The 22664-nt window shown below is 40.4% G+C and overlaps 1 protein-coding gene across 2 annotated transcripts in view; it reads left to right on the top strand.

The window, feature by feature from the left end:
- Positions 1–2110: 2110 nt before the first annotated feature.
- Positions 2111–22664, top strand: part of LOC127419071 (ankyrin-1-like) — a 64931-nt gene continuing 44377 nt past the window's right edge. For both annotated transcript variants that reach the window (XM_051660164.1, XM_051660155.1), the window contains exons 1-7: positions 2111–2251; positions 9990–10072; positions 10185–10225; positions 12082–12183; positions 18570–18668; positions 19796–19894; positions 20221–20319. In XM_051660164.1, coding sequence (XP_051516124.1) covers positions 10009–10072; positions 10185–10225; positions 12082–12183; positions 18570–18668; positions 19796–19894; positions 20221–20319 — 504 coding nt within the window. In that variant the 5' untranslated portion in view covers positions 2111–2251; positions 9990–10008. The remainder of the gene's footprint in view (positions 2252–9989; positions 10073–10184; positions 10226–12081; positions 12184–18569; positions 18669–19795; positions 19895–20220; positions 20320–22664) is intronic.

The raw sequence follows: 22664 nt of genomic DNA, 5'->3' as shown, positions 1-22664 counted from the left end.
GGAAACACACTTTGGGACATTATTTGTGCCTTATGCATCTCATCAAATGTTGCGGACCCAAATGGCACCCGTTTCATAGAATGACTCTTTTGACTTCTTAAGGGGGGTCCATAAATATTTGTATTTTAGTAAAGATAATAATGACAAATACTATTTGCCTAATGCCTTATGAGGGGTGCAGCCCCCCCAGCTCTGGTTATGCATCGATGATGCAATATTGCAGCACGCATGCACAACGTTATTTTTTAAATTATCCATTGCAGAATCCAGTGTATTGTTTATTTGCATATTATTGAACATAAGCCAATCATTGGTCTACAGTTCACAGCAATCCATTTTGCAATCGAATTTGTCAATCAGTCCGAGATATGAGGGCTTGTCTAAGGACACTTCAGTGTACCTGCATCAGATGGATGCTTTTGGAGCATCTCTCACTTTGGTTGCGTCACTTCATAAACATACCATTTTTAGGCCGCTGTGTCAAGTTAAACATCGTTTCTTTTTTTCGTCTTTTTTCAATTTGGAATGCCCAATTCACAATGTGCTCTAAGTCCTCATGGTGGCGTAGTGACTCGCCTCAATCCAGGTGGCAGAGGACGAATCTCAGTTGCCTCCACGTCTGAGACTGCCAATCATCTTTATCACGTGGCTTGTTGAGCGTGTTTCCACGGAGACGTAGCGCGTGTGGAGGCCCACACTATTCTCCACGGCATCCACACACAACTCACCACGCACCCCACCGAGAACCACACATTATAGTGACCACGAGGAGGTTACCCCATGTGACTCTACCCTCCCTAGCAACCGGGCCAATTTGGTTGTTTAGGAGACCTGGCTGGAGTCACTCAGCACACCCTGGATTCGAACTCACGACTCCAGGGGTGGTAGTCAGCTTCAATACTCGCTGAGCTACCCAGGCCCCTTAAACATAGTTTAATTCATAGAAAAATGTGTTGAGATCTGGTTTTGCGCCAAATCAAGCTGTTTTTTGAATTCAAGAACATGTCCTCGTGTTGTGCTGTCTGCTGAAGGATTGGTTTGTTCTCTGTATAAGCTGCGCATTGCCTATACAGCTGAAGTTTCGCTTACTGCCCCCTGGAGAAAACAGGTGGTACTTCAAGCTTGAATTGCTCAGGAATCTTCCTTATTACGGTCCGGGGACATGGTTAATTGCATACATTTTTTATGTGCTATTTTTTATATAATTAATAGCACTGAATTAATGCATTAAATCGACACCCCTTGTTATTATATTTATTACCTTGATGATCACATATTTTATCTCCTGAAAGAATAAAAGAGTGCTTTTAAAGATTAACCTCTTGATTCTCAAGTAACCTCAAAAACACTTGTGAATTATTGCCATTGCAGTAAATTCCCTAGAGTGAGAATCACCATGGTAATCCCCATCTCTCAATGTCAGGCTGTTCCTGACCCATATGCTAGTAAAACGTTCCCAATTTTACTTGATAACTTGAGTTCCTGATATAGTTTTGTAAAAACACACATTTATTTGGGCACATACTGTTGGCAGGGATGTGCTTTTCTTAGCATGGGCCAAGGAGAGAGAAGATGGAGGGCCTTTTCAGGCTGGGAGTGACAGATCTTTTATTAAAAGAGACTGGGCCCCCCTCATACACACACACACACACACACACACACACACATACATCATGCCCTCCCCATTTGTGTCTGGGCCATTGTCACTAGGCTTGGTACTCCTGACGTACCCCCCTAGCCCACCCCTCCAAGGGTCTTTGTCACTGTAAGTTTCTCTGCAGACTGAAACAGTGCCAAACTCCAAACACATACATACACATACACATACTCACACACACACACACACACACACACATATACACTGTGTCTTTTTCCCAAAGTCTCATTCAGAAAGGCCCTTTGCTTGTCAGAATTAATCGAGCAGGTCTGCGCAGATCGAGAACGCTCTATGGAATGGAAAAATGGGGGAGAGAGTCTTTATCTAGTTTAGGTAAAAGTGTGTGTGTGTGTCGATATAGACAGCATTCCTCTGGAGATAAGCCCTCTGGCCTCATAGCCCCCAGCCCCACCCATCCCCTTACAAGTGTGTGTGTGCGTGCTGGGGGAAAGGGGCAGTGCCCGGACCCCTACACCCAGATAGTGTCACACAAGACAGCAGAGAGGCAAAGACATAAAGTGGAGGCAGTGTGGCAGAGAGGGAGAGAAATATAGAGGGTGTGTAGGGATGCCAACCAAAACCAAAATTTTCGGAGTAAGTACAACCTTCCTGAAGATTCATTCCTTGATATACTTCGCTCTCCTACTTTTCCTTTTTTAAATTTTTTTATTTTTTATTAAAATTTGTTTTGCCGTTGGTGTTTATTTGTTGCGGGTATCAAACATATTCTGTTTTCTAAGATTATACTTCCTATTTTTTTAAAGCTTGGTCACATTCACAATTTATCTTTCCTTTAAAAAATGCAGGTGTGACAGCCATATAAGCATTTTAAAACAACTTATACTTCTATATTTTCAGGAAGATTATTAACCATCAGTAGCCAGTGTTGGGTGTAATCCAATTACAAAGTAATTAGTTACTGTAATCTAATGATTTTTAGTCCAAAAAGTAGTGTAATGCATTACATTTAAAATTCCTGTAAACAGAATACAGTTACTGACTTTCAATTAATTTAATTATTTTATAGGGTTATGCTTATTTCTAATATATATTATATATGGTACATGAATTATGGCCCTGTAACAAGTCATTGTAAAGGAGAAATGTGAAGTGCTGAGTTTATGACTTGTGTGTAACAATGAACAAGGAAGAAATATAGACATTATTTTGAATTTGTTGAGCGGAAAAGTGTTTTAGAAAGTATCCTAAAAGTAAAGTAATTAGTAATGTGATTACTTTATCAATGAAGTAATTAGTAAAGTAATCTGATTACAGTTTCTGAGAAATAATAAGTAATTTTCTTGTGGTTTCTTAGATCCACTAATGTCAGTTACCTTTCTCTGTTTACCTGACTTTCTTATATAACACTGGTAGGACTAGTCAGTTAAACATGTATCTTTATGTTACCCATGCGCACAGACACATAAAGAATAGTTGCTTTAGATGCTGCCTGGTATAGGAGGATTTCCATTAAAGCAATAGTTCAAAATGAAAATTTTGTCATTACTTACTCACCCTCTTGTCCCCTAATGACACTGTTCTTCTCTGGTACACAAAAGGTGTTTTTTTTTTTTTTAAGAATATCCTAGCCACTCTTTTCCATATTATGAAAGAGAAAGGGGACCAGGTCTGTCAAGCTCAAATATGACAAAAAAGCAGAGTAAAAATATTTTAAAGGTGGTCCATATTATACTGTACATCGTATGGTTTCAGAAGACTTGGGATATTGTCATATGTACTATTTTTATTATACCTGTGTGGTGCTGTTTTGTAATTTTGAAGCTTGACAGACCTTGTCCCAATTCACTTTCATTATATGGAAAAGAGTGGCCAGGATATTCTTAAAAAATCTGTTTTTGTCTTCCATGGAAGCAACATGAGCACACAGGAAGTCAGCATACTGTTTCTAAAAGCTCTGGTACCCTAATGCAACAGTATGCTGACTCACTGACAATCCCTATCTCCCATCGGACATATTTGGAACGGCTCAACAACAATTACTTTCCCTTGTGGCATGACTGGTAGCACGCTGCATCAGTTGCATGGGAAAGCACAGTTCAATCCCCATTCAACTGAGGAAGTAATCATGTTTGTTTAAACAATCACGAGCATGATAAGGAGGTTGCACTTTTATACCTAACATTGCATTTTGTCTCTACTAATGGTTATGGTTAGATATGGGTTTTGGTTGGGGGATACATCAAATAAAATAAACATTTCTCTTCACTGTTTTACACCCAGTTCAGCTGAAAACAATTGTTTTTACAACTGGCTTCTGGTGACCTCTCCTGGATATAAATGGATGTCACACTTGTTTATATGCACTGAAACACTTACCGCTTTAGCCTCTGGAGGCAGTGTTTTTAAATTCGGTCAACGTATACCAATTTCAGCTAAAGAAATATCGGCACACACTTGCCAAATTTTATGTGAGATCAGGCTGATGGAGAGAGAGAGAAAGAGAGAGAGAGAGAGTAAATGAGGGTGAGTAAATGATGGCAGAATTTTTGGCTTTAAGTAACTGAAAGGCCTTTGTAAAAACTGAATTGTGTTCTTATTATAACTGGAAAACTTTATTATTTTTGACAGACAATGCAGTCCAAAGCACACCAACATCATATGCTTAGCCTCTCAGCTGATTTTCCTTACCAGAGTAGATGAAATATATATATATGTGAATTTGTTGGTAGAATTTGTTGGTAGAAATACAGTAAGCAATATTTTTAACCAAACACATTGTTGTGCACAGACAGCAACTATGTGTGAGCTGTTCTTATTTGCTGAATTTCGTGGAATTCTGAGGGATACCCAGTCTCCATTCACTTTCTCCTCTGTGGAATATAAACAACGCCACTTGCTCTCATGTGTGCTGCAGTTATTAGCTATACAAGCACAATACTGCATTCTCTCAGTGTGTTTGCCTGTTCTCTATGTGTGTTTCTCAAACACACACAACAGGCTTAGTGGAGGTGAATCTAATGGCTCATTCCTCCACTTGCGCTGGGTCTCTCTTGGATGCAGTCATAAACACACACACACTGCAGTGTTGCATCTCACTGATGATGTCATCATGTCTGCTGCAGTACACTTGCTCTAAGAGAAAGGAGGAGAGCTAGGGGTGGGTGGTAGCATGTTTATTTGTCTGTTTGATAATATTTCTTATAGGATTTATTAGTGGCATTAAATATCATCAGGATTAACTATAATTTGCTTTAAAAAAAAAATTATATAATTTGGTATATAAAAAGACCAATTTATATAATAAATATAAGCTTTGTAATTTACAATGAATTTCTATGTTTGTCACTAGAAATACTTAGAGATAGTTTACCTAGAAATCTAAATTCTGTCATCATTTACTCACACTCATGTTGTTCCAAACCTGTATGACTTCCGTATGATGTCTTTGTTCAGTGGAACACAAAAGGAGATGTTAAGAGATGTCTCAGTCTCAGTCACCATTCACTTTCATTGCATTTTATTTTCTCCATACAAAATACGTGAATGGTGACTGAGGCTGTCGTTGTGATTTACATCTCCTTTTGTGCTCCACAGAACAAAGAAAGCACTATAGGTTTAGAACAACATGAGTAAATGATGACAGAGTTTTCATTTCTGTGTGAACTCTCCCTTTAACTATTTTGAAGAATTACTTGTTAGGATTTTATTTCCAAACCTACAAAAACTTTCAATCGAGCCAACCTGGCTATTGAAACATAAAATATTAATAACATGTCTATAAGGAGGTTTAGATTTCAGTGGACATTCATTTTTTATTCATGATTTATTTTACTGAGGCAACTTCATTTACACATCATGGGTTCAAAACAAAATCTCTTGGTGTGTATAGTGTGCTTATTTCTTTCTGGTTGTATGCTGTATGGAGGTGAGGCAAATTTTTTAACTCAGAGGGGAAGAATAAGCTGTCGTCTACATGATCTCCTCCACTGCCTTATCTGCTGCAACCATACGCACACTCATTTATGGTGATGTTATTAAGCACACAAACAAATTTGTACACATGTAGGGGACTCCAAAAATTGTTACCCAGTTGCAATGTTCCAGAAATGCATGTTTTTTTCTTCTTTACAATTTACTACTCAAATGTACTTTAAATGTGCATTAACTCAAATAGTTGAGTATATACTTCTTTCTTCTGTCTGGAATCAGTTTCACCTAATTTGAAGCAAAAAGCTTGGTTTGTGGCCTGTAGTTTATGTTTGCATCTATGCAGCTTTTGTTTTGAAAATGTTTGACCATATAGAATTTGGGGATAGTGTGTCTTGAGTGGAAGAGTAAGAATTAGTCTTAAAGGAATATTCGGGGTTCAGTACAAGTTAAGCTTAATAAACAGCATTTGTGGCATAATGTTGATTAACAAAAGTTGTGTTGTATAAAGACAGCTGCTGTAAGGCACTTACAATTGAAGTGAACAGGGCCAGTCCTGTCACAGTGTGTCACTGTTATGTTTTCAAGGACTCTTATTTTGATATAGTTTTTTGTCTTATGTCATCAGTTTGCCATAAACTTCATTTCCCATGATGCACTGCCCTCATCAGCCATCTGTTCCCCATCTTCCTCACCTGTTCTCCAGTCCCTCATCAGCACCTGTTTGTATAAATACCCTCAAGTTCCCTCTTTATCAGTTCTTGTTCATTACAGGTGACTGTTATATTTTGTTACCTTCTTCATCAGATTCTATGTATTCTCTTCTTTTGACTGTGGATTAAACTAAAGCTGCACTTAGATCCTGCTCTCTCGCATCATCTCTACAAAACGTTACAGAAGAACTGACCCAATATGGATCTAGTGGCTGTCAGAATACTTCTCCTCACACAAGGGGACCGTCCAGTTGAGGATCATGTCCATGAGTTTCTCCAACTGGCGAATTTAGTGCACTATGATGACCACTCTCTGGTGATTTACTTCTGGACTGGTCTGAATAGTGCACTAAAGGAACTGATGCCTCCGGCGGATCCTCACTGGACACTTTGTGAGTACGTGGAGGTGGCTCTGAAACTTTATGGCTCCCCTTTCACTGTGGATAAGGTAGATGAGGACATTGAACCACCTCCCACAGTAAACGCCCCTCAGCCTGCCCCTTGCTCCAAGCCTACCACAGCCGACGAGCCAATACCCATGCCTGTAGCATCGACCAACCCAGAACCAGCTCTCGCTGAGCTAATAGACCTGGAGTTTATTCCCGCCCTTGAGCCCACCCTGTGTACTCCTCCTCCACTGGTTCCGTCCAGCATCATGGACTCGCTGGTTCCGTCCATCATGATAGCCCTTCCTCCTCCACTGGTTCCGTCCAGCACGTTGGCCCCCTCTCCTCCATTACCTCCATCCAGGACATTAGCTCCTCTTCCTCCTGATCAGCCAGTTCCTCCCAAGTCACCGGCTTGACCATCGTCCCCTGTGGGTTCCCAGACAAGAGGAACTGTCGACCCTCGGCTCTACGTCCCCTCATCTCCACCGTGGTCCTCCAGCCTATCGGCTTCACCGGAGTCCCTCGTCCTTCCAGCTCTGCCTTGGTCCGTCGGTCACCTGGCTCTGCCTTGGCTCTTCGATCCTTTGGCTCCTCCGGGGACCTCCATCCCTACGGCTCCACCTTCCATGGCTCTGCCCCTCAAGCCTCTCACAGCTCTACCTCCCTCGGCTCCGCCTGCCTTCATCGAGCCTTCCACAGCTCCACCCTCTAAGTTTCCACCTCCCAGGCCTCCCGACCCTGTCCCTGCCCTGCGGCCAGGCCTCCCGACCCTGTCCATACCCTGTGGCCGCCTCCCAGGCCTCCCGACCCTATCCCTGCCCTGTGGCCGCCTCCCAGGCCTCCCGACCCTATCCCTGCCCTGTGGCTGCCTCCCAGGCCTCCCGACCCTATCCCTGCCCTGTGGCTGCCTCCCAGGCCTCCCGACCCTATCCCTGCCCTGTGGTCACCTCCCTGGCCTCCTGATCATCCCCAGACTGCTCCCTGGCCACCGCTAATTCCTCCTGGACCCCATAATCATCCCCTGGAGCCTTAATTCATCTGCATCTTCCTGCCCTCCTCTTCCGTCTGTGGGCACCAGGAGTCACCCTATGGGGGGGTGGGGGGGGGGGGGGGGTTCCTGTCACAGTGTGTCACTGTTATGTTTTCAAGGACACTTATTTTGATAGTTTATCTCATCAGTTTGCCATAAACTATATTTCCCATGATGCACTGCCCTCATCAGCCATCTGTTCCCCATCTTCCTCACCTGTTCTCCATTCCCTCATCAGCACCTGTTTGTATAAATACCCTCTAGTTTTGTTCCCTCTTTGTCGGTTCTTGTCCGTTGTTACATTTGTTCATGTTATTACAGACTACTGTTATGTTTTGTCACCTTCTTCATTCTATGTATTCTCTTCTTTTGATTGTGGATTAAACTGCACTTAGATCCTGCTGTCTTGCCTCATCTCTACAAAATGTTAAGTCCATAAAAGTTAAAATACACAGTTTCAAAAGTATAGCCACAAGATGTAAACATTATTGATGGTAACATGATTTTAGTGTGCTTACTAATTTATCTGTTTAAAATTATATCCAAAAGTGGGATTACAGGGTTTCATTAGCATGACAATGAAGTTGTAATATTGGATATAACTTTACACAGACATGTTTAGTAATTTATTTTGTCACGTTAAAATCATGTTAACGCATATAGTTTACATCTTGTAAACGATGTGTATTTTAGTGTGTACATACTGGCCACTTCCATTGAAAGTGCCTTATGTAAGGTAGTGCTTTCAATGTAATGTTATGGGGGAAATCAACAATATGCCACAAATGTTGTTAATGGAGCTTAACTTGTTCTAAACCTGGAACACACCTTTAACAATTAATAAAATTAATAATATCCACATTAAGATTGTGATGTCTTATGACTTTGATTAAATTACCAGTTTTACTTAGCTCTAATTCTTGAGTACTGTAAAAAAAGAAAGGAAAAATAAATCAGTTTAATTTACGGAAAAATATCGGCAGCTGTGGTTGCCAGAAATGTACCGTCAAAAATACGGTGACAATGTTTCAAGCTTTATGGGGATGTAATTTTGATACCTGTATATTTTACAGTTAACTACCGTTTATATTATTAAATTATATAAACTTTATGTACTAAACTTCTGGAACTATAAAAGTCTGCTTTTCACTTTAAAATATATTGTAAATCAACATATTAACTACAAAAGGCCACATGATGACTTAAAGGAATAGTTCACCCAAAAATAAAAATTATCTTATTTACTCACCCTTATGCCGTCCCAGATGTGTATGTTTTCTTTCTGCGGCTGAACACAAACAAAGATTTTTAGAAGAATATCTCAGCTCTGTAGATCCTCACAATGCATGGATTCCAAAAGTTTAAAGCTCCAAAAAGTACATAAAAACTGCGTAAAAGTAATCCATACGACACCAGTGGTTAAATTTATATCTTCAGAAGTGATATGATGGGTATGGGTGAGAAACAGATCAATATTTAAGTCTTTTTGATATTATAAATTCTCCTCCCAGCACAGTGGGTGGTAATATGCACGAAGAATATGAATCTCCAAAAACAAGAAAGACATGGATTCTGAAGATATGGATTTAAACACTGGAGACTTATGGATTACTTTTACGCTGTCTTTATGTTCTTTTTGGACCTTCAAAATGTTGGTACCCATTAACTTGCATTGTATAGACCTAGAGAGCTGATATATTTTTCTAAAAATCTTTGTGTTCTGCAGCAGAAAGAAAGTCGTACACATCTGGGATTTCATGAGGGTGAGTAAGTAATAGAGAATTTTCATTTTTGGGTTAACTATCCCTTTAAAGTTCATCAAGAGTGGCCCTACCAGGAGCAATAATTAATACACATGTAAAGACACCATCAAGGTAACACATGTGACACAAAAATAATGCAATAAATATGAACTAAACAACATAAAATATTAAACAGAACACCCCAATGTACATAGCAGATATGCGTCTGGAAATGACCAATTATTGTTTTTCACTCTAATTTTTGCAACTGCTAAAAGTACATGTATTGTCTTGTTAAACATAATATACATTTTAACTGTTATTTTTATGGTAAAGTCATTCTTTTTAAATCTAAAAAACATGTATTGTCCATATATGTTAAGGTAACTACCCGTTAACCAACTAAAATGTTTTACTATAGCATTTTTACAGTCTTTTACCGTTAAAATTACAGAAATGTTTTACAGTGAGAGATACATTATTCATTATGTTCTTTTCTTTGAGAAATTAAATGTAATGCTTTTTAGGTGTGCTTTGATGATGCTAGTCATTTTGCTTTTGCTTTGACAGTACAAAGAAGCATGTGACGATGTCAGATAACATGACTGAATACAGAAATGAAGTGGAAACCATATATGCAGAGAGAGACGGGGGTAGTAGAGAAATTTTTTTGCTCCTAATACTTGAGGGGTCACTAAGTCATTGCCATACCAACTCACACTTTGTTGTTAAGCTTATGTGCATGTGTCTCCACATACTTGTCAGCTGTATTTGATCAGTGGGAAACCGCTCTGCTGCTAGAGAAGGTACACACTTGCACACATTCCACTGTCACCACCACGGCAACAACAGAACAGATATAATCTAGTTAAACTGATTCAAAAGAACTTCTCAGTTTCAAAGACATGTTAATTTGTGAAAATCCATCCATATGTAGCCTACTCACCCACGGAAATAACCATTTTTTGTCCAGTTGTGGGATTAAGTCTGAGGAATTTGTGCGGGAATTATGTAAATGTGTTTGCATATTAGCTTTTTTGAAATTGTTGACTGAGGTGCGTGAAAGCTTCTTTGTAAATCTTGATTGAGTGTGTTTATCTGACAGAAGATCCCATGGTAGAGTTCATTTGCTACTTAATGAAGGGGACCAAGGGGCTTGACCATTTTTGTCATTGGAACCCCTTTGACTTAAGAACATACTTGAAGGTATGTGAGAGAAATTGTGTTTGAGTATAATGAAGACATCTGTCTCCATGCACATATATATGTGTTACATTGATCATTATATACAATATATTGATCTGTAGAAATTGCAGTGTGGTTTTTGTCTTTTTTCCTGTTTTATCAAAGTTAAAGACAAATATATAACATTTGCTCTGCTCTGAATCACATTCTGCATTATCAATCTGCAAAATTCTGGAAATGTTCTCCCTCAGATTCTGTGTGGGCCTAGTTATAGGTTATGGCCATACATGAAGGTTGGGAAGGTCTAAACAATATAAAGCATCAGTTTATAAGTCAGTTCTTGCTCTCATAACTACTTTAGTTTCTGAATTGTTTGGGAATACTCATCTGAGTATGCTTTGAGAAAAAATATGAAAGTGATTTTAATTTTCTGAATTAATATTTTCTCTCACAGACTTTGTTTTTTTCTTTTTCTAATCCTTTCTGTCTGTCTCTATTTCCTCCTTTTATTCCTCTAATTTCTTTTTCTGCAGTATTATGTACCTCATTAGCTGTAAATAATATTCAATATTAAGGGAGAAACAGTTTCCTGGTTATATGTTTTATATGTAAAGTCCCCTTGAAATCAAAAAATATATTTTTGTGACTAATAGTCCATGTTAGTTACTGTAGCTGTTAGCTATTTGCTAGTGAACTCCTAAAAGTTGACAAAATTAACTTTAAACAGATACACATTTAAAATATGGTGTTTCACTTCCGGGAAAACTGAAAAAAGTTATGTTGATGACTCATCTTGCATTCAGGGGTGCCTCCAAATTTTTGTCCAATAAAATGTGCCTTGTCTTAATACCCCCTGCCTCTGACTAGCAAATAGCAAGTCGAAAATCATGGTTAATGACTGTGATGACTAGCAAAAGGCTATTGGCCATTTAAGCCTTTCAACATGTCCCGCCCCAACTTCCTGTTTCAGTAGGAAATATGTCAAAAGAAAAAACCTGCACTTATCAAGGCATTTCATGGGATCTTTAACAATATGTTGTCTTTATACTGTGGCATGTGTACAGTAAATAGTATATTTGTGTATATGTTTAATGTTGGAAAACCTGTCTTTGTAATGAGTGTGGTAACAATTTCACTATTGTACAGTTTTTACATTTTCAGTGTTTTCTGGTTTTGCCCTGTTTCTGTGTTGTTTTGTTTAACCCTCAGAATTCAGTGTTAAACATTTCTGTGTTGTAATAATTTTAAATTCTCGTTATACCTACTATTATTCACGATATGTTATACCACAACATATAATAATTGCAATAAATAATTATTATTCTTCACATGCAAAAGTCGATGAATTTAGATACGTTGTGGCACTAAATGGATAACAAAAAGCTTCATATTGTTTTCACGATAAATGACGAAAATATCTCACACTTTTTTTTTTTTATTCTACCCTCCTGTATTGCCTCCTATATTCTTTTTTCAGGGCGACGCTGCCACCAGTTTCCTCCGCGCAGCTCGCTCAGGTAATCTGGAAAAGGCTCTAGAACACATCAAGAATGGGATTGACATCAACACAGCCAATCAGGTAAGACTGCATCCATGCAGCCAATCGTGTCTTTCTGACCTTCTTGCATCAATGTCTTACATGAAATGAGAATCAGTAATATGAGCTATATTGTCTGAAATGTGGCTGACTTACACAGGATATGAAGATGACAATTTTTGGTCAACACACAAAAAGATATAGCAAATTAATTCTTGGCTTTTCCCCAAATGCAATGCCTTACATATTGTTTTGTTTGTCTTGCAACTATTTTAAAGTGTTGCATCAGTAGCCACGTTTCCACTGTCGTGCCAAATGAGGGCGTGCTAGTTCGTGCCAGGGCCAGTTGCGTTCCCACTGTCACTTCTGGGGCTTCAACATGCCTCCTTGGGGCTTCCTCTGGGCCAATGGCCAAGCACCCTGGCCTGCTGATTACCCTTGGGCCAAAAAAGGCCAACTGTCAATGTCAAAGGCAGAGTTTGGCTAAGTCAGGTCTCTCTTTCCACCAAGCAAAGAACAAAATAAGCAAACACACGACAGCTTCAGTGTCATGTTCATTCCAGCTAGTCTCCAGGGTCTGAAACCTCAGCTTGAGCTTCCCTCTTGCTTTTGAAATGGGCGGGGTGTGGAGCATTGGCACCAGGGCGGTGTATTAATGGTGGGTTTTAGGGCAACGCTGCAGGTCTATTGGCCCAGTGGTGGGAATGAAGATGGATTTTGGTCTCGCGGCTCGAGGTCCGAGGCTATTGGCCCCGGCTGACCAGTTGATAGCCCTGGCTCGCATCGGCCCGATAGTGGAAAAGCAGCTATTGACATTGTATCGTTCTATATTTAGTGCAATATACAAAAAATTAGAGCTGCAGTTAGTGTGTAATTTTTTTTTATGTTAAACTACTTTTATGTGTATTTAGTACTTCTCCATACCTCTCAGCTAAAATATATCCATGTTTAATGTGCAGAAACAACTATACTGTAAGATATTAAAAGGTTGATCGAACAATAGAAGACAATGGAGTTTTGCAATTCCATTTTTAGAATCTGTGCTGAGCAATACCCAATAAATAGGGGAGTGCAAGGGCTGTACAGTGCCAGGTCAGTGTCATGCTTAGCTACACACAAATTGTACATGACCTCCTGGGTTTTTTTCTTGCTGATAAGACAAGTTTTGCCACAGACACCATGAATGCAATGTTTATTACATTTTGCTAAACTAGCATAGACCTTTATTTCCTTTGCCATGTCTTGGATTCATTACTGGATTCTTTACTTGTTTAAAGGTGCACTCAGTCATTTTTTTCTCATTTAAAAAGTTTAACTCCTAAAGACATGAATTGTAATTTTGCAATATATGTAGGAAATCATGACCACTCGCATTAAAATGAAGACTCCAGTCATATCAGTAACCTTATAAAAGCTGTTTTATTCTACATGGAGAGGGTCCACACATGGGGGCTGCCATGTTAGAATCACATGACCAGCTGAATACTACTCGCTTAATCTCAGTAACCGTTCTGTTATTTGACACTTTCACTCGCTGATTAAAGTAATCATGGCTGACTGTGAATACTAAATTTCTACAATGGCATCTAAAATTGAAAACTATTGATTTTAAATGATGCTGCATCTAAGCCGCTCATCCAAAATAACACAAAGACAAAAATGACTGAGTGCCCCTTTAAGGATGGTTTCATGCTTTATAGAAGCAATTGTCAATAAGTCAATGCTGATAGAAGAGGTTGTTTTGAATATATATTTATATACTGATTAATATGCAAAACCCTGGCGACAGAGAATTCTTGTTGAGTTAGAGCTGAAATTTTGTAAGTTAATTTGAAATGCAATTGTGTAGAAAGAGTTTAAGGCCTATTTTAAGGCTTCTCTTTTGATTCTCTGCCTGATTGCATTTCTTAATTGCATTGTCTATTGTGCAAAAAACATTGCGTGTGTGTTTAGTTGTATTCATGCCCTCTTGGTTTCCCGTCACGTGGTGGGCCTGCACACATCAGGAATGGCAGCAGTAATTGAGATGATTATAGCCTTTGATTAATGACTGTATGTGTTGTGAGTGATGACTTAAGCTCTTTACTCTTTAAGTTCCTCATAGCAAATGTGTGAGCAGGTCCAGGGCTCCAGTGACCACTCCACACACGCCACTCAGCTCTTTAAAAAAAAAAACAACAACAAAAAAACAGTATATAAGCCTACAGTATACTGCCTACTATTTTTTATGTGAAAAAGTATGCAGTGTATAACAATAAACATTTAAAAAGTAGTATGCTAAATTGTCTTCACATAACTCCACTACATTGCATGTTGAATTGTAATTACTTGTGCATATACTGTAAAGCTCTCTGCAGTTGTCACTTACATGCACAGTGCAGTAACATGCAGTAGCAGCTGCTGTGCGTGCTGTCAGTGTACTGTCAAAACCAAATGCTGACATGTCCTCAAGGTCGAATTAGACTCTCACAGTAAAAAGTGTACAAACTGATCATAACACAAGGAACATTTTCCCTTTAAACTGTCATAAACAATAACAAACTGCCATGAGCACAACCATGCTATACAGTAATGTGCTGATATTTGCTGTAGGTCTACAGCGACTGGAAACATAATTAACATCACCAAGCATAAATAAGCAACAGATAACAAGCTAATTAAATTATACTAGGTGTAAATGGCACCTACGACACAAAGCTGCTATTTGCACTCCAATTGTCTGGTGGAAACACAGAAATTGAAGACACACTACGGCCCTAGTGTTGCTGCAGTGGCATGGGATGTAACAAGGATGTGGATGTGCTGGGAAATTGCCAGACATCACCATGGTTAAAATATGAAATGCATAAAATAATATAAAATCCTTGTTCTTTGTGTTGGCTTATGTTAATACAGTATAACAACATTAAAAAACTTTTCAGAGGGAGCAGTAGATGCTGCAGCAGTTACAAATTAGGGTGCTGCAAGCAATTTCAGCAGTTTTATTATTTTGCTAACCCTAACAACACACCATCTCTCCAAAACCCCGCCCTCCTAAGATATGTCAGCCAACCTAAAATCATCAATCCCAAACATGCAAAATGATTGACAGGCAAAGAACATTTCTGATTTGCTATAGTTTTATATATATATATATATATATATATATATATATATATATATATATATATATATATATATATATATATGATAGTTTTCTGATCATGGGCTGCTTCCCTGATGCATTTCTTGCTGTTTACTGTCTAAGGCTGTCACAGAGACATGTGTGATGTCTCAGGACAGCCACTGCAGTGATATCTGTCATGTAATAGGTACATTCTATCAATGGCATTTTAAAAAAAAAATCCTTATAGAATCTTTAGAACTGCACATTTTGCTAATTGCTATACTTATAAACAGAAAGAAATGATTTAAAAAAAAAAATGTTTAAAATGATGTAAATTCATCATTCAAACAAGATGAACACCTTATTTAACAGCGTAAATTTAGCAATCTTTTTTTTTAAATTATTATTTAATTTACATTTTTAATACCATTATTATTTGTGTTATATTACCCTGGCTTTAAAATGTAAAAACATAATAGTAATGGAAACATAATTGTGTTTGAAATATTTGATTGTTAAATGGGATTAAATGGTAGCTCAAAAAAAATTCCTCTTATCTCCCATTCTCTGTCATAGAAGTTTAACCCAGTATAGTTTGTTTACTTATGCATTTCAAACCTTGAAATGTGAAAATGGTCATTTACATAGTGGCATATTGAGACCCTTTTGGGCAAGTGCAGTCAATAGAACTCAGCTTTGTGTGTGGTGCATCAGTAAAAATATTAGTTTCATCTACTCTTTTAATCTAGCTGTGTGATCAATATTTCTTCATCCATCCATTTTCTCTATTTCTTTGCCACATTGAGATGGGGTGAGTGGTCTCTACACTCTACAGAGGGGATAATATCAGCAATGTGAGAAAGGTCCAACCTCACATGTCCTGTGTAGCTGAAGGAAGGCTGTGTGAGGTTAGACCTATCCCACATGGCTTGTATTCTTCCCAGCAGAGAGACCACCGGCCTGCCATCCACAACCAATCATCTCCATCATCATCGTGATCATCATTGACCATTTGATGTCATTAAAAAGATTCTGTTTGTTAACCATGTACCCTCAGCATTCCCATTTTAGGGCGCCTACAGTCACTTACAGTTTGGACTGGGTAAAAATATTGATTTTCTGATGCATCGCGATCTTCATTTGAACAATCTCAATATCGATTCTTAAATCCCAAGATCAGTCTTTTACAATATGCGGGAAACTTCTACAGTGTGAGTAAATCACTAGCATATCCTCAATCAAAACAAAAGGGTTTTCAACTGCACCTTGCCTTACCAATTGCTGAGATTTGCCGGTGTTGTGGTGATTTCTCACTCTGTAGTATGGTTATGTTTAGGGGTAGGTGTAGGGGTGGGGTTTAGGGATAGGAACCAGTGAGGTAGCGGGGAGTAAGAATCTGACAGGGAGTCATATTTCGGCACAACACCTGTTGAAGTCGATGGAGGAGTTGAAAAGAGAGTGTCAAGCCGTATACTATGCGCTTTGATCTTTGATGTTATACATCACAGTGACGAGGTGATGGTGCCTACTAAAGTCAAACAAAATTTCTAAATGTCTTAAGTCAGGCGCTGATCGGTCTGCGCAGTGCTGCATGAAATCGAACACACCTAAACACTCCTGTTAAACGCTGCCGCCATTCTTAAAGAGACAGTACCGATTTAGCTCTTGTTCTACATATCAAGGTACTGTCAGTACTTGTAAATAGTACAAATTAGGCATGTAAACCACAAGCATGTAATTATATACAGTTTACAGTATATATATACACTGATGAGCCAAAAAATTATAACCAACTGCATAATATGCTGTTGGTCCTCCGCGTGCTGCCAAAACAGCGCCGACCCACCGAGGCATGGACTCCTGTGTCCTGTGGTATCTGGCACCATGATATTAGCAGCAGATTCTTCAAGTCCCGTAAGTTGCGAGGTGGAGCCTCCGTGGATCGGACTTGTTGTTCCAGCACATCCCACATATGCTCAATCAGATTGAGATCTAGGGATTATGGAGGCCTTTGCAACACCTTGAACTCTTAATCATGTTCCTCAAACCATTCCCATACAATTTGTGCAGTGTGGCAGGGCGCATTATCCTACTGTAAGAGGCCACTGCCATCAGGGAATACCATTGCCATGAAGGGATGTACCTGTTCTGCAATGATGTTTAGGTAGGTGGCACGTGTCAAATTGATGTCCACATGAATGGCCGGACCCAGGTTTTCCCAGCAGAACATTGTCCAGAGCATCACATTCCCTCCACCGGCTTGTCGTCTTCCCACAGTGCATCCTGGTGGCATCGCTTCCCCAGGTAAAAGGCACACACGTACACGGCCGACCACGTGATGTAAAAGAAAACGGGACTCATTGCACCTGACGACCTTCTTCCACTACTTCAAGGTCCAGTTCCGATGCTCGCATGCCCATTGTAGGCAATTTCGACGGTGGACAGGGGTCATCATGGTCACTCTGACCCTGCGGCTACACAGCCCCATACGGAGCAGGGTGCGATGCACTGTGTATTGTGTCACATTCCTCCTGTAAACATCATTAACATTTTCTGTGACTTGTGCCACAATAGACCTTCTGTCGGTTCGGACCAGACGGGATAGTTTTGTTGCCCTCGCGCATCGATGAGCCTTGAGCGCCCAACACCCTGTCACCAGTTTGTGGTTTGTCCCTCCTTGGAACACTGTCAGTAGGTACTCACCACTGCTGACTGGGAGCACCCTACAAGCCTTGCCGTTTCAGAGTCGTCTGGTCATAAAAATTTGGCCCTTGTCAAAGTCACACAGGTTTTTACTCCTGCCCATTTCTCCTGCATTCAACACGTTGGCTACGAGAACTGATTTTTCTCTTACCATCTACCCAGACCTTGGTCTTGTTAGGAAATGATCAGTGTTATTTTGCTTCAACTGTGAGTGGTTGGTCATAATGTTTTGGCTCATCAGTGTGTGTGTGTGTGTGTGTATATATATATATATAATGGAATGCCAAAATTATGAATAACTAATGAATAAAATTAATATTTTCATAATGTACATAGTTAGAAGGTCCCCTGTATAATTAACAGCATTGGCTGAGAAATAATTTCTTATGTATGTAAGCAAAATGGACACTATAAATAAAATATACCCAGTCGGTATTGAATCGAATCACAATTGGAATCAAATTAAATCAAATCAAGAGCAATATGAATCAGAATCAAATCGGGAAATCTTTATCAATACCCAGCCCAATGTGAAAAACCTGTGTTCACCTTACAGTGTACTTTCAGATGAAATAACCTTCAGAGTGAGGTTTGCTCTGCTGTGTCTCTCCCTCCACAGAATGGGCTCAATGGGCTGCATTTGGCCTCGAAAGAAGGCCATGTTAAAATGGTGCTGGAACTCCTGCACCATGGTATTGTACTTGAGACAGCCACAAAGGTAAGAGTTAGATCAGCTAATTAGACCAACTAAGCAGCATGAGCCTAAACCTTTTCTTAAAACTAACTGCACTTTTCTGAGTAAATTAGTTTTAACCCAACTGGTCCCAAGATAAGGAAGTCAGTTCCCCTCAAGCTCATACAGGTGTCCTAGCAGAGTAACTACAGATGTAGTTAACCACATTAATTAATTTTCCATTGACATGTGACAGCCAAAAAGTGCCACAATACATTTCTGCTTGAATTTCAAATAGCATACAGTATGTATTGTTCTATCATTCAAAACCTAAATAATGAGCCATTTTCTACTTGTCCTTAAGCTTACTTATGATGCAACAATGTAAATAATGCAATGTTATTTCTCAGATATTCAGAATAAATCAATGATGAAGTATTATAAATAACTGTAAAAGTTGACAATCATTGCTTTCCAACAATACCTAGATTTAGCGCCTAGTCCACTCAGAGACCTAGATATTTTCGATCAAACTCTGAGGAAGGTGTGTGAGATCACAAAATAGACTAAATGTACATGGACGAGCACATGGCAAGAGCTCAGCTGTTAGAGCGTCACCTACATTTCAGATCTGTTTATTGTGATGGAAGTTAAATAGAGAAAATGTCTTTTCCTAGTACTTGCTGCCATCTAGTTGAATTAACTAACACTTTTATAGAGCATCCGGACTGAATCGCAGGCTTTCAAAGATAAAAAATATACGTTCATCATAAGTTGGTAAACATATACAATATTATTAATTAATTATTGGAATCTTTTTTTAAAAATTTTATTTGGGGTATTTCTGTCAAATTAGACCAATATTTTGCAATTACTCCACTGTAAGGTGAGCTTTTAAATGTGGGTGTTAAAAATTGCAGGTGGCATCCAAAATATGCAGCAGGGCTTTAAAATAATTGTTACTTGATTTTTTTGTTTTTTGTTTTTTTGTTATCTAATGCAATAACATTCATACAAGTGTGGCTTAAGTGTCAAAATACTTTCTGGGGCCACTGTATATTAACAGAACAAGAAATTACAGAACCAAGACAAAAAGTCAAACGAATATTTGAAATGCACAAGATATTTCAAACAATGTCAATGCCTTCCTTGTCATTCAATTTCTCCTGTAGAAAGGAAATACTGCGCTTCACATTGCTGCATTAGCTGGACAGGAACAAGTCATCACAGAGCTTGTCAACTATGGAGCCAATGTCAATGCTCAGTCCCAGGTGAGCAATCAACAAGGAAGCTAGCCTATAACCTTAACATTTTAAAGAGGGGTTGGAACACTGGAATGTTACATTGCTAAGTTACAATATTTAACTCTTTGCATGCTTACATTGACCTAACTCACACTATACAGTATAATGGGGGTTTATGTCCACATAAAAAATTAGTTGTGTTGGTAATTTTAATTGTTGAATGATTTTGAATGCATGTAGTATTGCTGTCTGAACTCAAACCTGTCTGCCTCTATTGTCATCTGTGTATATGTGTGCTTGTGTTAGTTTGGGTATTGTATCTGCATATGTGTGTTTATGTCTGTGTGCAACAGAAGGGCTTCACTCCACTCTACATGGCTGCACAAGAGAATCACCTGGAGGTTGTGAAGTTTCTCCTGGACAATGGAGCCAATCAGACCATTCCAACTGAGGTAATGCTTAGGAAATCTATTTTTACTGCATTGAACTGAACTTTAAGCATGCAGATTCTCTTTTTATTTAACATTTGTTAAGCATGCGTAAAACAGACACAGCAAACAACAGCAGGTGTTTTATTTTTACAATTGGATTACAAGAACAAATAGTGCAAAAGTAGAAAATAAATATATTAACAAATAAAATAAATTAGATATATGACATATAATGTAATTTCAGGCATGGCAATTCTCACAATACATTTTTCAAGTATTATAATGAATATGGCAAGTTGATAGGTTTGGACTTGAAGGAATAGATCTGCTTGCACTGCTGCATAGCAAGTAAGACTTACTGCTATAACATGACACAGACATGCTGCTACTGCACAGTTAGAAATATAGTACAAGAAATCCCCATGAAACAGATCTAGAAAGGTGGTGCTGGGGAGGAGGTGGATTGAAGTGTGAAAACCCTTGTTGCACGCTGCACTGAGACCGGCTATCTGCAAACAACTGGGGCAATTTACACTGATGAGCCAAAACATTATGACCACCTGCCTAATATACTGTTGGTCCTCCACATGCCACGTCTGGGTGGGCCAGTAGGGTGCTACCAGGACGACCTTCTTCTCATCCTCCCTGACCTTGCACAGAGTCTGTGCTAGTAGGATCACTGGGGGAAATGCATATTTGCGCAGGCCAGGGGGCCAGCTGTTTGCCAGCACGTCTATGCCGAGAGGTACCTCGTTCAGGGCATACCAGAGCGGGCAGTGGGAGGATTCTTGGGAGGCGAACATGTCTACCTGTGCCTGTCCGAATCGACTCCAGATCAGCTGGACCACTTGAGGGTGGAGTCTCCACTCTCCCCTGAGGGTAACCTGCCGTGACAGCACGTCTGTTGCAGTGTTGAGGTCGCCCGGGATGTGAGTGGCTCGCAGCGACTTGAGGTGCTGCTGACTCCAGAGGAGGAGACGGCGGGCGAGTTGTGACATACAATGAGAGCGCCTACCGCCTTTGCGGTTGACATATGCTACTATTGCCGTGTTGTCTGTCCGAACTAACACATGCTTGCCCTGGATCAATGGCCAGAACCTCCGCAGGGCGAGCAGAATTTCCAGCAACTCGAGGCAGTTGATGTGCCAACATAGCCACGGGCCCATCCATAAGCCAGCGGTGGCGTGCCCATTTCAAACAGCGCCCCAGCCCATTTTGGAGACATCTGTCATGAGCACGATGTGCCTGGAGACCTGCTCTAGGGGAACGCCTGCCTGTAGAAACGTGAGGTCGGTCCAAGGGCTCAAGAGACGGTGACAGACCGGCGTGATGACCACGCGATGTGTCCCGCGGCGCCATGCCCATCTCGGGACTCGAGTCTGAAGCCAGTGCTGAAGCGGTCTCATATGCATCAACCCGAGCGGGGTGGCCACTGCTGAGGATGCCATATGCCCCAGGAGCCTCTGAAAGAGTTTCAGTGGAACCGCTGTTTTCTGTTTGAACACCTTCAAACAGGTCAGCACCGACTGTGCGTGCTCGCTCATGAGGCGCGCTGTCAGTGAGACTGAGTCCAACTCCAAACCGAGAAAAGAGATGCTCTGAACCGGGAGGAGCTTGCTCTTTTCCCAGTTGACCCGAAGCCCTAATCGGCTGAGGTGCGAGAGCACCAAGTCCCTGTGTGCACACGACATGTCCCAAGAGTGAGCTAGGATTAGCCAATCATTGAGATAGTTGAGAATGCGAATGCCCACCTCCCTTAACGGGGCAAGAGCTGCCTCTGTGACCTTCGTGAAGACGCGAGGGGACAAGGACAGGCCAAAAGGGAGGACCTTGTACCGATACGCGTAGGAAGGGTCTGTGTTGAGGTAGAATCGAGATGTGAAAGTACGCGTCCTACAGGTCTACCGCCGCAAACCAATCTTGATGCCGGATGCTCGCCAGAATGTGTTTTTGCGTCAGCATCTTGAACGGGAGTCTGTGTAAAGCCCAGTTCAGTACTCGCAGGTCCAAGATTGGCTGCAGCCCACTGCCTTTTTTGGTACGATGAAGTAGGGGCTTTAAAACCCCTTCTTCATCTCGGCCGGAGGGACAGGTTCTATCGCACCCTTCCATGGGAGGGTGGTGATCTCCGCACGCAAGTTAGCAGCGTTTTCATCCTTCACCAAGGTGAAGTAGATACCGCTGAACCTGGGCAGGTGCCTGGTGAACTGAATCCCGTAGCCGAGTTGGACGGTCCGGACCAGCCATCGCGACAGATTGGAAAGCGCAAGCCACGCATCCAAGTTCCGTGCGAGGGGGACCACAGGGACAACCTCGTTGGATGTATCGGCAGGTGGGGCCTTGCAGCGGGGCGAAGCTCGAGGTGC

The sequence above is a fragment of the Myxocyprinus asiaticus genome, chromosome 3 (assembly GCF_019703515.2).
Source record: "Myxocyprinus asiaticus isolate MX2 ecotype Aquarium Trade chromosome 3, UBuf_Myxa_2, whole genome shotgun sequence".
NCBI lineage: Eukaryota > Metazoa > Chordata > Actinopteri > Cypriniformes > Catostomidae > Myxocyprinus > Myxocyprinus asiaticus.
Note: the sequence above shows the minus strand (reverse complement) of the source record. Positions and strands in the feature narration are given on the sequence as shown.